We start from the raw sequence: 13,905 nt of genomic DNA on the forward strand, positions 1-13,905 counted from the left end.
GAACAGAGTTAATATCAACCTATCTAACCATACTGAAAATGAACAGAGTTAATATCAACCTATCTAACCATACTGAAAATGAACAGAGTTAATATCAACCTATCTAACCATACTGAAAATGAACAGAGTTAATATCAACCTATCTAACCATACTGAAAATGAACAGAGTTAATATCAACCTATCTAACCATACTGAAAATGAACAGAGTTAATATCAACCTATCTAACCATACTGTAAATGAACAGAGTTAATATCAACCTATCTAACCATACTGAAAATGAACAGAGTTAATATCAACCTATCTAACCATACTGAAAATGAACAGAGTTAATATCAACCTATCTGATTGGATTGTATTTGATTATCTTATGGCAGTGTATGATATGTTAATTGACTGTAACCATCGTCACCGCACCTTCAACTCAGCTGTTGTCCAAGAAAATGACGAGTTAGACAAAGAAACACAACATTCATTTAGTCTTTGAGATATTAACAGGCGATACAAACTCAAATAAACACCATCAATGTTTAAGTATTCAATATCGTACGAGAACGAACCAATAACCAATAAGTCCAACAAGCGGAAAGTGAAAATGAACAGAGTTAATATCAACCTATCTAACCATACTGAAAATGTACAGAGTTAATATCAACCTATCTAACCATACTGAAAATGAACAGAGTTAATATCAACCTATCTAACAATACTGAAAATGAACAGAGTTAATATCAACCTATCTAACCATACTGAAAATGAACAGAGTTAATATCAACCTATCTAACCATACTGAAAATGAACAGAGTTAATATCAACCTATCTGATTTATTTAATTATTGTATTTCACTTTCTGCTTTAAAATAAGCTTTTAGAAAACACCTCAGCATGCTTATGCTGAGCTAGCAGTTTCTCAGCACGCATGACGCCTGCTGAGGGCGTCCTGCTCTGCACTGACTCTCAGCCCTCTCAAACACAGTAAGCCAAACACACACCATACAAAGAACCACTGGGAGGTGCCGATACCCCCCCCAGGGCAAATTGCTTCCCCTTCTCTTCCTGTTTGTCATAATAACCCCTTCCTCAAATATGCAAAGCATCTGGTATCATACATAATGCCACTTCCCAGATACCGTCCAGCAAGGTTAATACAAGTGATTGAGCTTTAATCCCATAATCACACCATCTTACCTCATCGGCTCTTTTCTTCATTTATTGTACCCTAACTTATCCACACATGTCTTGTGTGTGAATCTAAGTGTCTGAGATTAAATATAAATGCATCTTTTCCAGTCTTATGGTTTATAAGTAGTGACGTACTACATATCTAAATGTTCCTTATCGTCTTTGGGTCTCTGGACATCTGAAGGTGTATCCTGTCTCGTCTCCACGGATGTGATAGTTGTCTTTATTTTATGAAAAAGAAATGCATGACCTAATATATCACAGCTCTACAGATCCAATGTTTCATCTGGCTGTATTTATGGTTATGTGGTGGTGCTTTGTTGCACCTTATGAAACATCACCCAGAGTCTCTCTCATTTAGTTCCCTCTCCGTGGGACTCATAAAGGAGTATATCATCATCATGATCCTGTTCTTGTAAAGCTCTTGTGTTTATGGCAGATCTGCTGACCCTGCAGATGTGAGCAGTGCACTGTGGGAGTTTTCCCCCTGCAGGCTGGATGAATGAATGCTGGATATTGAGTCACTGAGAGAACTAACTTCCTTGTTGAGCAATCCTGTACCTTCCTGCCGAGCTCACTGCTGCTTCCTCTTCCCCTTTTGAACGTGACACCTTCCTGTTTTGCATTTGAGTTACTCCTCTGGCATTGCACCATCATGGTGACGAGGAAACTCTGCGCTCAGTGTGCAGAGCGCTGAGGATCTGCAGGAGAGTTTCAGGAAAGCACAGCTTCCTCCTGCTCTGTGTTTTTCTCTGAGTGTTGGTTTTTGGAAATTTCATTGGCTCAGAGTGCAGGTAACTTTATAACTTTCCTGAGGGGAGACATTGTTTGTCTTTTTCAGTGGAAGGAACCCAATAACAGAAAAACAAATGATGAGGCAAGACATCGTTTGTTGCGATTTTTTAATTTCTTCTGCATTAAAAATCAATAATATCAATAAATAAATAAGATTAGAATAAATATTCAATATTAATTCTCTTGTTGTAATCAATCAAGCAATCACACTTCATTTATATAGCACAATAAAATGTCATGTTATTGTGCTATATATCATTTAATGTATGCTATATATCATTTAATGTATGCAATATATCATTTAATGTATGCTATATATCATTTAATGTATGCTATATATCATTAATGTAGAAAATAACCAATAAAAGTCACAAAAATGTTAAATACAAGTACTGAAAAATACATAGATAAATGTAAAAATAGTAATTTGGAAAACATCCCTATAATAAATAAAATAATAAAAATAAATACAACATTTTAGAAAAATATATTCCATTGGAAATACATGCAGAAAGAAGATGAACACTTGTGTGTATACGGTCAGCGCTGACGGCTGTACAGAGGGCTTTGGATCAATGTGATCTCATTAGGTTTCTGGTATTAGTTAACATTTGTTCACATGCATCTGTGATATGACCCGGCGGTGTGTTGGCTCGGATCCCCGACGGCAAACACTCGAGCCGTGAGGATGGAGAAGGAGAAGAGTCGGTCCAGAGTGAATCTGCACAGAGACGGCTGCTTCCAGGGATCCACGACCTCCAGCCTCTCCTCTTTGAGATGCTGCAGGAGCAGGAACAAACACCCATTAACCTCCAGGTATATCAGAATAAGGAGCAGGAACAAACACCCATTAACCTCCAGGTATATCAGAATAAGGAGCAGGAACAAACACCCATTAACCTCCAGGTATATCAGAATAAGGAGCAGGAACAAACACCCATTAACCTCCAGGTATATCAGAATAAGGAGCAGGAACAAACACCCATTAACCTCCAGGTATATCAGAATAAGGAGCAGGAACAAACACCCATTAACCTCCAGGTATATCAGAATAAGGAGCAGGAACAAACACCCATTAACCTCCAGGTATATCAGAATAAGGAGCAGGAACAAACATCCATTAACCTCCAGGTATATCAGAATAAGGAGCAGGAACAAACATCCATTAACCTCCAGGTATATCAGAATAAGGAGCAGGAACAAACACCCATTAACCTCCAAATATTTTACAAGTTTGTACACAAAGCTGCCTCTTTTAATATCTATTCACATTATATATTTGACTTTTAATTTGAAACCCACAAATGTTATGAAGTACAGTCTCCAATCCTCTGTTAATGTAAGCACCAAATACACCAGTGCAAATCTCTCGTATGTGTGAACCTGTTTCTGATTCTGAATGCTGCACAGACTGACTCAAATGTATGAAAATAAACGTGTTAAAGGTGGTTGGACTTTTTTCTGACTCACCTGCTGCAGGTGTCTCCCTACCCTCGCGTGCACACAGCGGCTCATGTCTTGGTGCAGCTTGTGCATCGCCGGCTGCAGCTTGCTGGCAAACTTAGAGCAGCTTTCAAACCCAGAGAGCCTCTGGACTGCAGAGCTGTAGCTGGAGAAGACGTCCAGCAGCTTCACCAGACACGTCTGAGGAGAGGTGGGATTACAAAGGGAGTGTTATAGACAGCTCCTTTAATCCCCAGGGGAACTGCTGTGCCACAGAATGCACAAAAACGACCTCCACATAACTATTAATAAGCAATATAGCAATAAATACAAGCAGAAATGTTCAAATCAATAACAATGAGATGCATTTTTTAACATGTTAGATGAATAAAGAGAAATGACATTATGAATAAATACATTAAAACAAGTACTATAATATCTGAATCATTCTCACTGGTTTTTGTTTTCTGGCATAAAACTGTTCATTATTACTAATAAGATCTGTGCCTCATAGATTAGAAAGATGAAATAGATCAAATACAATTGAGAAAAGAATGGAAAAGTATTCCACGTGATTTTCTTCTCATAAAAGTGATTTAAAAGTTGACCTCAGGGTTGTGTTTGAGGGTCTGGGGGTCGCACATGTCCTTCGGCTCGATCCAGGCGAGAGCGCTGGTGAAGTCATCGATGTTGTTGGATCCATTTCGTGCCTATGAAATAATAGATCTTTAGTAAACAACAACTCATTTCTTTAAACATCATCATCAGCAATGTCAATATTCCTGATGGTTTGTAATCTAGTTCAATTGAACTCAACTTTAATCATAAAGCACATTTTTTATAAACCTAAAGTGCATCACAGTATTAAAATAAAGAGGAATAAACACAAAATAAATATCACTAAAAATAAAAACAATAGAATAAATAATATAATATAATATATAATAAAAGTAATTAGAATATATATATAAATAGAACACAATACATAAATAAAGGGTTAAGAAATATTCTCTAGAATAAATAAACACAAATGTTAAATAAAAACTTTCAACAAAAAACTATTTTGCAGGACTAGAAATAAAACAATATGCCAATAAAATGTTTTTAAATCAATAGAATAAACACAAGATTCAAAATGACAACAATAAAATGTTTGAAATAAATGAAGTTCAACAGAAATGTGTGAAAACTACAAGGATTTTGCCAAATTTAAAAAAAATAAAATCTATTTATTATATATTTCTACATAGACAGCAAAATCGAGAAGCTGTGTGAAAAGTTCTAAAGGTGTATTATCATTCTTAATAATGGCAGTGAACCCGCTCACCTCTGTGGACACGGTCCTCGCGATGCGGTTGAGATGCAGGCTGCTCTTCCGCACCGCGCCGCACGGCTCCTCCTGCAGAGCGTGGCCGAGAGGGGAGCACTGAGCAGCGGCCAGGAGGAACCAGAGCACCGCGGTGAAACAGAACATCTTCATGGTGAGTTTTATTCTCATTAAGGTCAGAGATCTGAGTGTGCTGAGAGTCTGCTGACAGTGAGGATGAGCTGAACTGAAGTTCATTTTATGCCTCAGAGAACAGGGAAGGGGGTTCTCCCGGGATGAGAGGTAAATACATATTCAGTAAACTCCACGTGCAGGAAAGGCTGGCAGCGTTACATCACCACAGGTACACCTACAGGTACGTGTCCGGAAACACCTGGAGGACTCTCACCTGATTCTGAAAAATACTGCATTCATAAATAATGAATATATCAAAGTTTTATAAACCTGAAACCAAAGGAAGTTTCATAAGGTATTCATTTCGCTTTTCATTTAGAGGTTTTAAACTTTTAGGATAAAGGCAGATCATTTGTTTATATCTCATTTGTAAGTCAATAATATTTCAATTTAATAAAGCTTAAGTTTGTATTATTGTTTTACATGTTCGAAATAAATCAAATCAAACATATAATAATAATAAATACACATTTAGAGAGGAAGTAATAATAACCTACAACACATCACTAAACCTCTCAGTAAATACAATAATATATAACATATTTGATCATGGAGATGAATCTTTTAATTAAATACTCATCATCTGAAACAAAGTGCATTTGTTTCTGACACATCAATTAACCTGCTTCCTAATCAGGTTTCACATCTGGGTGCTGAGGAAGTGAGATTAACCTTTACCTCTCCCAGAAAAACTGGACAAACTTCCCACAGTGTCTGCAGCCGCCCCGCTTCTGTACCAGAGAAACATTGAAACACAAGTTACTGAGAAACACAGGAAAGACACAGGAAGCAGGAGCGGTGTCGAGCTTCCTTAATCTGTCCCAAGCATGTAAACAGTGGTCATAATACATGTAACTCATTCAATGCAATAAACTGCAGGATCAACAGCTTTGTTATTCATTACGTTGAAATAGAAGTTACAGAGAAAGAGGTGGAGTTTTACTTATTCATTTTATGGGGAAATAAATATTCAAACACATTTTAATATTCATTTTGATTTAAATGATTTTTTAATGATGTATTTTTATGATTATTTGGGAGGGATTTATTTGTTAAAAAATAACGTATTATTGTTATTGTCATATATTATATTTATTGATCTATTGATGTATTATTATATTGATCTATTGATGTGTTATTATATTGATCTATTGATGTATTATTATATTGATCTATTGATGTATTATTATTATTGTTATTATGAATTGTAATATCTGTTATTTATGTATTAGAATGCATTAAAGTGCATCAACCTACAATAATATATCATAAGTCCTTTCAGTTATAGTTTTTAATTCAAGTCTAAATCTGCAAAGAAGTCAAATATATATATAGTATTAAAAGTACTTCATAAGTGTAAGTTTTTCAGATTAATAAAAAGCCTCACCTTTTTTCTCCAGCAATGAGCTCATCGACTCATTGCTGGAGAAATGACGACAGAAACCAGTTGGTATTTAAACATTAGATTTTATCTGATCGTTAAAACGCTTTCATTCACTAAAGCCTTTAATGGTTTGGGTTTTCTGTCTGTAAGATAAGACTGCTAACGTCCAGTTACCGCTTTAGGGAAATCATTTTTGTGACAGTAAATAAAAGAAGGGAAGCATTGATTGCAGATCTGTGACAGGAAACAGAATTACATAGCATTTGATTTATGCTCAATTCCTAAAATACTGAGCTGCACATTCATTGGTTAAATTAGACTTGAATCAGAATGATGAATAAAAGCCAATTATAGAACAAGCATTGAAGCCTCGATAAATCAGAATATGACTGTGAATCACACAGCATAAATATTGTGAGCGTCTTTGAGCACCTGATAATAAAATGTATTGATGTTATTATTTCATGTCCTCTGCATGTTATTCCTACAAATTGAACTGCAGACTTTTTAAGTGACATTTTAGGAATTTAAACGTCATAGAAAACCCAACAAACAGAAGAAAAGTAATAATAAAATAGGTCAGGATGAACTGAAATGAAATAGAAAAAGACAAAGAAAATAAAGATTAAATTAAGATAAATCAGAATAATAATGTAAACAACATCAGATATAAATCTCATGTGCATGTAATTCCTACAAATATTGAACTGCAGACTTTTTAGGTGAATTTCTAGGAATTTAAACCTGATAGAAACACAGAAAAAGAAAACAACATTTGTAATAATAAAATAAAATAGTTGAGAATTAATTCAAACAAAATGATGATTAAAAAGTACAAACAAAACAAACATTAAATTAAAATAAATCAGAATAATAAGTACATTTTTCAGACGTACCAGAGATGTCCACTCGCAGTCCTTAACGGATGAATGGTAAATATTAAATATGGAATAGTGTCTCAGTGTTTACCTCTACCTCCTGCATTCATGAGTCTCAACCAGCTGATTACCAACATCACAACACAAATAACTCTAAAACTCACCCTGTGTATTTTATGATCTTTACTCTGGAGCTGGTGTTGGCGAGAACACAGAAACTTCCCCCTGTTATTATTTTATTGTATTTTATCACCTCGTTTATTACGCTTCAGGTTATTCTCTCAAAAGCCCACCTTGCCCGGTCACACGACTGACCCTCTATTGTGGCTGAAACGTGTAAACACATGAAAATGTGAAGAGAAAATCAACCTATCTTGTTTTGTGCAGGCTTGTGTTAGTTTGATGTGAAGTCATATTCAAGTGTTGTATTACAGGTTATATATCATATCATTTTTTAAGGGAGAATTTAGCATTTAACATGGGTCCCAACTTTATTATTTTGTGCATTTTTTTTTAATATAGCACTTTTAATACCTTTATTTACTGTCACTTTTAATCACTGTGAGTTTGCATTTCTTCAACCTACCACAGTGAAAGCTCAAACGTGTGTGTTCAGGTTAACACTTAGTAGTAAAAAGTACAAACATCTCCCTCTGAAGACTTGTGTAGTGGAGGTACATACTGTTATAACATGAAAAGGCTTAATGAATACGAAAATAACATAAGAGCAATAAAAATGTTTTTGTTTCCTAACATTACACTAACACTAACATCTTTACGTTTTACCTACACACACTGCGGCTCTTGAACGCACCGCCGTTTGACTCGGAAGTGTTTTGTTGTTATTGTTTTTGTGAATGAAGCATGGGCTCCTGTGCGGGAAATCAGATCACGATAAGAGGTTGGTACGAACGTTATATTAATGCACACTTAGAGGACAGTCTCTAAGTATTTTATATTAACATGATCTCCCGTAATGTGGACGATTTAGGAGCAAAAACGAACAAAATCTGCAGCCAAAACACTGATGCTAACTTTAGCGGCTCATGCTAACTGTTAAAGATAACTCATTTACTGATTATTGTTCAAACAATAAGCCACTTATTAACTGTTGTGGGTGAAATAACGCTATCTTAGCATTGTGTGCTTCCTTCACTAATGAATACAATAACTAATAAATAATATCTTTGGAATATTTATCTAACAGTTAGCAGTAACGTTAGCTTCCGGTGCTAGCTACTGTTAGCCTAGCCGAAGCTAACGTTGAAGTTACCCTGAAGAACAGGTCAGTGTTTGAGTTTCAAAATCATGATATTAATGGAAAATACATTTTAAAAAACGGGTTTTATCGCTCTTTTCAAAACCCTGAAATACGTGCTTTATAGAGTTAAATAAAATAGCATACATACTGCAGATATTATTTACATCATATAGTTCATGTATTCGTTTTGCTTTCACTGTTAAATATTTTATACTATTTTATTTTAAACGTTTCTGTTTTATATTCTCCCATGTATGAACATAGTTTTATATCTAAATGTTCTGTGTTTTGTAACTTCTTGTATAAACTGTAAGGTAAATGTAAAAGTGTTATATTTGTAATATATGTTTCTGATGATCTGTTCCTATATGATCTTTGAATGCCATCAACATGCCAGGGGCTGCTGATGGAAATTAGCCTGTCAATCTAAATCTGGCACAACTATTAAAATGATAATGCTGATGTTATTTGATGATCATTAAATCTTGCTTGCTCCGTCCTAACAGCAGAAGTCGTCTCTCCCCTGCAGGTTGACTAAGCTGCACTCATGATGAACTTTGACGGTATGGACCCTGGGATGGGGGATTACCAGCCCAACCTTCACGGGCCCCTGGACGGTGGGATGGAGCCCTCCATGGACCCCCACCTGAACCCGGGGCTCATGCAGGAGATGGACCCCGAGGGGCTGGCGGTGCCGGGTTCGGAACAGGTGCACCTAATGGAGGGCATGTTCTCCGAGCTGCACAGCGCCATGTCGGAGGGCGGCATCCCGGTCACCGCCACACACTTCGACCTCCAGGAGGAAATGCTGTGGATGGGAAACCACAGGGTGAGAATGTTCAAGAGTTACAGATAATTACAGAGTGTTTGCTGCTTCCAGTTCAGTGGAAATGCAGAAACACTCCCTCTCCCTCAAAGGAAGTTACTGTATGCTTTGTTGTTAAGCAGAATTACAGAAACTACGAGCCTGATGATAATGAAACTGGGCCAAGGAATAATAAATACAATGTAAGAGCAGATGGGAATCACAGAAACGTTTTATCTGTCTTTTATTACAATAATGTGTTGGAGGAATGACCAGGTGACACAGAAAAACCACTTTTCAAAATAAAAGCATCTCAAATGTTTCAAAATATGTGAAGAAATAAGCAAATGATTGCATCATATTGTCCAAAATGGGTCTGTATGACCAAGAAACAAATGGAGAGGACGAATGCAGTTCATTCTTTAAAAAGGAGTAAATTTATGGATCAACTTTAGCAAGAAAATTAGATCTTTAAATTTATCTTTCAAAACAAAATGGTGAATAAATAAGATGTTGATAATTGGCGTAAGAAAGGGTTAAGATTATTATTATGTTCTCTTTTTTAATTTGTGTTATTAGTAGTAGTATTTTCTGAATGAATTATTTTTTATTGTTTTCTTCTCACCAAATGTGTGTCTTTATTTTAACGCTTCATTTCCATTTATTAATTGGGATGTGTAAAGTCAATACTAAGCGGAGATATTCATGATTAGCATCTATTGATTAAATATAAGAAAGTAATGACTAATTGTAGGACTTGATAATATTAACGTGTTTATTCTCTTTCTCTCTCTTCAGGGTCACGTGACCTCGTTCTTCGGACCAACAATGGTTCGACATTCCTCGTTCCAAGCGAACGCAGCCGATGATATCCGACAGATCCACAGTCTGGAGACCGGCGTCCTGTTCCTGTCCAAGTGCAACCTGAAGTGTCACACCCGGGGGGGGCTCGTCATGTTCGACTACCCGTGAGTAAAGACTGTGAGAGCTGATGGTCTGAAGGGAGGGGGTTAACTCCTCTGCTGGCTCCACACAAGCATGTGTCAGTGTCGCACAGAGGCTCTGGAAGCATCATTTAGTTCATTTATTTTTCCTTACTCTTCATAATTTATTCATTTTAATTTATCTATGTTTTTAAATGTTTTACTTATTATTATTATTATAATTATAATAATATATATATATTATTATAATTATAATAATATATATATATTATTATAATTATAATAATATATATATTATTATAATTATTATAATTATAATAATATATATATATTATTATTCATTTTTAATAAATACATTTTTTACTTAAAAAAAAGTGTGTCTGTGTGTGTGTGTGTGTGTGTGTGTGTGTGTGTGTGTGTGTGTGTGTGTGTGTGTGTGTGTGTGTGTGTCTGTGTGTGTGTGTGTGTGTGTGTCTGTGTGTGTCTGTGTGTGTGTGTGTGTGTGTGTGTCCGTCCTGCAGGATGGATGAGGCCGCTGATATGCACAGTCTCCTGATGACTGAGAACAACACGGTGCTGATGGGAGGATTACAAAACTACGCCGTGGAGTTCGACCTGAACGCGATGCAGGAAACTCAGAAGGTGTGGGGGGGGGCTCCCTGTTTATTACAGTACACATTTGATCTTTTATTCAAAACGTTGCTTTAAATTCTAATATTTCTGTGTTTTAATTCTGTTTTATTTAGTCTTTGACTTTAACTTCATTTACATTTTTATTTGTTGCACATTTGCTTTAACTGCTTCAGAACAAGAATCAATGAATCCCACAAATATTTATGTCATCATTTATTGTTTGGTCTTTGGTTGTCAGTTTAATGTGGACGTTCCTGGAGTCGCTATAATGCGCCAAACCGGTCGCTTCTTCTTCTGTGGTCACACCTCTGGAAAGGTAAGCACCACGAGTATTGTGTTGAAGTCATTTTCTGTCATTCTTTGACTTTATTTGAGTATTCCATTTGATGTTGCTTCTACTCCGCTGCATTTTGGAGGAAGAAAATGTACTTTTCTGCTACATCTGATAGTTTAACTTTCATAGTGTCTGCTTTTGACATTTGAAAACATGGTATCTGTTGTAGATGACGCAGTACTTCTTGTATACCCAGTTGTAAAAAATGCATCGACAAACTACCACATTTACATCACGACCCCCCCTTAAATCAGATCACTCTGCGGGACCTGCGCAGCTTCAAGACGGAGCACGAGTTCGACGCGTTCTCCGGCAGCCTGTCGGACTTCGACGTCCACGGGAACCTGCTGGCGGCCTGCGGGTTCTCCAGCCGCGGGATGAACGGGCTGGCCTGCGACCGCTTCCTCATGGTGTACGACCTCCGCATGATGAGGGCCGTGACCCCCCTGCAGGTCCACGTGGACCCCCTGTTCCTCAGGTTCATCCCCACCTACACGTCCCGCCTCGCCATCCTCTCGCAGACAGGTAACGTCTCGATGAAGCTCTGTTTGTCACAGGCAAAGTCCATACACTCCGTCCCTGATTGCCTCACCTGTCACCTGTGAATCCCCCCCCACACACTCAGGTCAGTGTCAGTTCTGCGAGCCCACCGGCCTGGCCAACATGGCGGACATCTTCCACGTGAACACGGTGGGCCAGGTGCTGATGAGCTTCGACGTGTCGTCCAGCAAACAGGCGCTGGCGTTCGGGGACTCGGGGGGGATCGTGCACCTGTGGTCCGACGCTCCGGAGGTTTCCTTCAACGACTACAGCCGCGACTCGGAGTTCGCGCTGCCGTGCATCGTGGACTCGCTGCCGCAGCTGGACTGGAACCACGACCTGCTGCCGCTGTCGCTCATCCCCACGCCGCTGACCAGCGCCGAGCAGCTGCTGTCAGACTGGTCCGCCGCCATGGCAACGCCCAGCCCCAGGTAACACACTGATCACACACCTGTGTTTATCCACCTCACCCAGTTGTGCTGTATGATACCATGGTGGTGGTGTCCAGAGTACAGACTTCCGTAAAATGCTCCAGAAAGAAATCACGGACATAAAGAGCCAGATCGTAACCCCCCCCCCTGCTTTATTCTGCACAGTTCTTGACAAAAAAAACCCAAAATCTTCTTTCAAAGTTATTGAAACTCACGGGAATCCCCCTCCTCTGTTCTGGACGATGCATGTCATTACAGTGTGTGTCTCTTGGAGCTCTCAGCTTTTACTGCTCATTAGACCTGACAGACCCCGAAAGAGCCATTTAAAATAAGCAGAGCTGGAAGTTGTTGTTGTGTTTTTGCAAATGCATTATTTAAAGGAGCAGCGGTTGAACTGTGCAGCATGCGTTTAGGGTCTTGTTGCAGAGCCACATTAGCACCTCTGTTTTGAGTCTTGATTATTATTAATGCGCCACACTTTTTAAAGGTGGAAATAATCACCAGAGCACCACAAATGTTCCCAGCAGATGCACGTTTAACTTCCTGCTTTTTTAGGAAACGGCTTTGTTAAACATGGAACTACGTGTGTGTGTGTGTGTGTGTGTGTGAGGTTAAAGATTACGTCTTCAGAAGGAAGCCAGGGACTGAGAGGTGCAGACTAAAAGAGAAGTTGGAAAGTATTGAGAGACGGACCCTCTGATGTGATGACAGAAGCAGGAATACAGAAACATCAGAAGCCTCTTCCTCCGTCTCGTGCGTGGCTTCACAAAGTGACCGATCTGACAGAATCAACACTGAAGTCATCCAGAGGAACTTTTCAGTTCTCTTTTCTGGATTTCTAATTAATAACATGGTGCTGCAACAGCTGAGTTCCCCCCCCCCCCCAAGGGTCAATAAAGGGTTTCCTGATTTCAAATTCTCTCTAAGTGATGACAGGGTTTAATTATGGTCTGGTTTCGAGTCACAACGTGGAACAACGTGAACTCCTTTTGACCCTCAGACCAAACGTTGCATCATTAGTGATTTGGAATAAATCTGGCTATAATTGTATTATTATTTTTAGGTTGTTTTGCACTCGTTGAAATGGCTATAGGTCATAAACAACTTTGCAATTGATAAAAACACTTCAAACCAAAAGAAGTCAATAAAAAAAAAAGAATGAAATAAGAATAAAAAACTAAATAAAAAGTAGAATAAAAATAAGAAATAAAATAAAATAAAATAAAATAAAATAAAAAAAAAAAAAAATAAGTCTAAAATAATATAAAATATAAATGGTTTATTAAAAACAATTTACAGCTCTTTAAATCTAACACAATTTATTCTAAACTTATTTTAGGAGCACAGGTTACACTTTAAATGTTAGAAGAGAATGCTTGATCCCATAAACATTAAACATTAAATCACAGAAATGTTCCTAATGAGGTTTAAAGTTCCCCTCTCTGTCCCACAGACGAGCTCCTCCTGTGGATCCGGAGATCCTCCGCACCATGAAGACCGTCGGCTTCATCGGATACGCAGCAAACCCCCGAACACGCCCCCGCAACCAGGTAAGTCACAAACACACAATACTGTACATCTGACTGTGCGAAACAACAAACTCACATTCAGTCATCAATGTTTTTTATATATTGTCATCATTTTATAAAACGTAGCAAAGGATTGAAGTCGTTGTTTTCCTTATAGGTTTTTGTTTGGATGTCTCATTATTTTAAAATATGAAATGATTATTTTGAGAAACTAAGTCTGATTCTCATTCATATGCAACACGTTCA

General features: G+C 37.8%; 1 protein-coding gene across 1 annotated transcript in view; it reads left to right on the forward strand.

Moving 5' to 3' along the window:
- Nucleotides 1-8,008: 8,008 nt before the first annotated feature.
- Nucleotides 8,009-13,905, forward strand: part of pan2 (poly(A) specific ribonuclease subunit PAN2) — a 15,175-nt gene continuing 9,278 nt past the window's right edge. The window contains 8 exon segments of the mRNA XM_063879774.1: nt 8,009-8,083; nt 8,973-9,272; nt 10,047-10,216; nt 10,714-10,834; nt 11,064-11,141; nt 11,414-11,684; nt 11,785-12,130; nt 13,584-13,680. Coding sequence (XP_063735844.1) covers nt 8,991-9,272; nt 10,047-10,216; nt 10,714-10,834; nt 11,064-11,141; nt 11,414-11,684; nt 11,785-12,130; nt 13,584-13,680 — 1,365 coding nt within the window. The 5' untranslated portion in view covers nt 8,009-8,083; nt 8,973-8,990.

This window comes from Eleginops maclovinus, chromosome 1 (genome assembly GCF_036324505.1).
Source record: "Eleginops maclovinus isolate JMC-PN-2008 ecotype Puerto Natales chromosome 1, JC_Emac_rtc_rv5, whole genome shotgun sequence".
In the NCBI taxonomy this organism is placed as follows: Eukaryota; Metazoa; Chordata; class Actinopteri; order Perciformes; family Eleginopidae; genus Eleginops; species Eleginops maclovinus.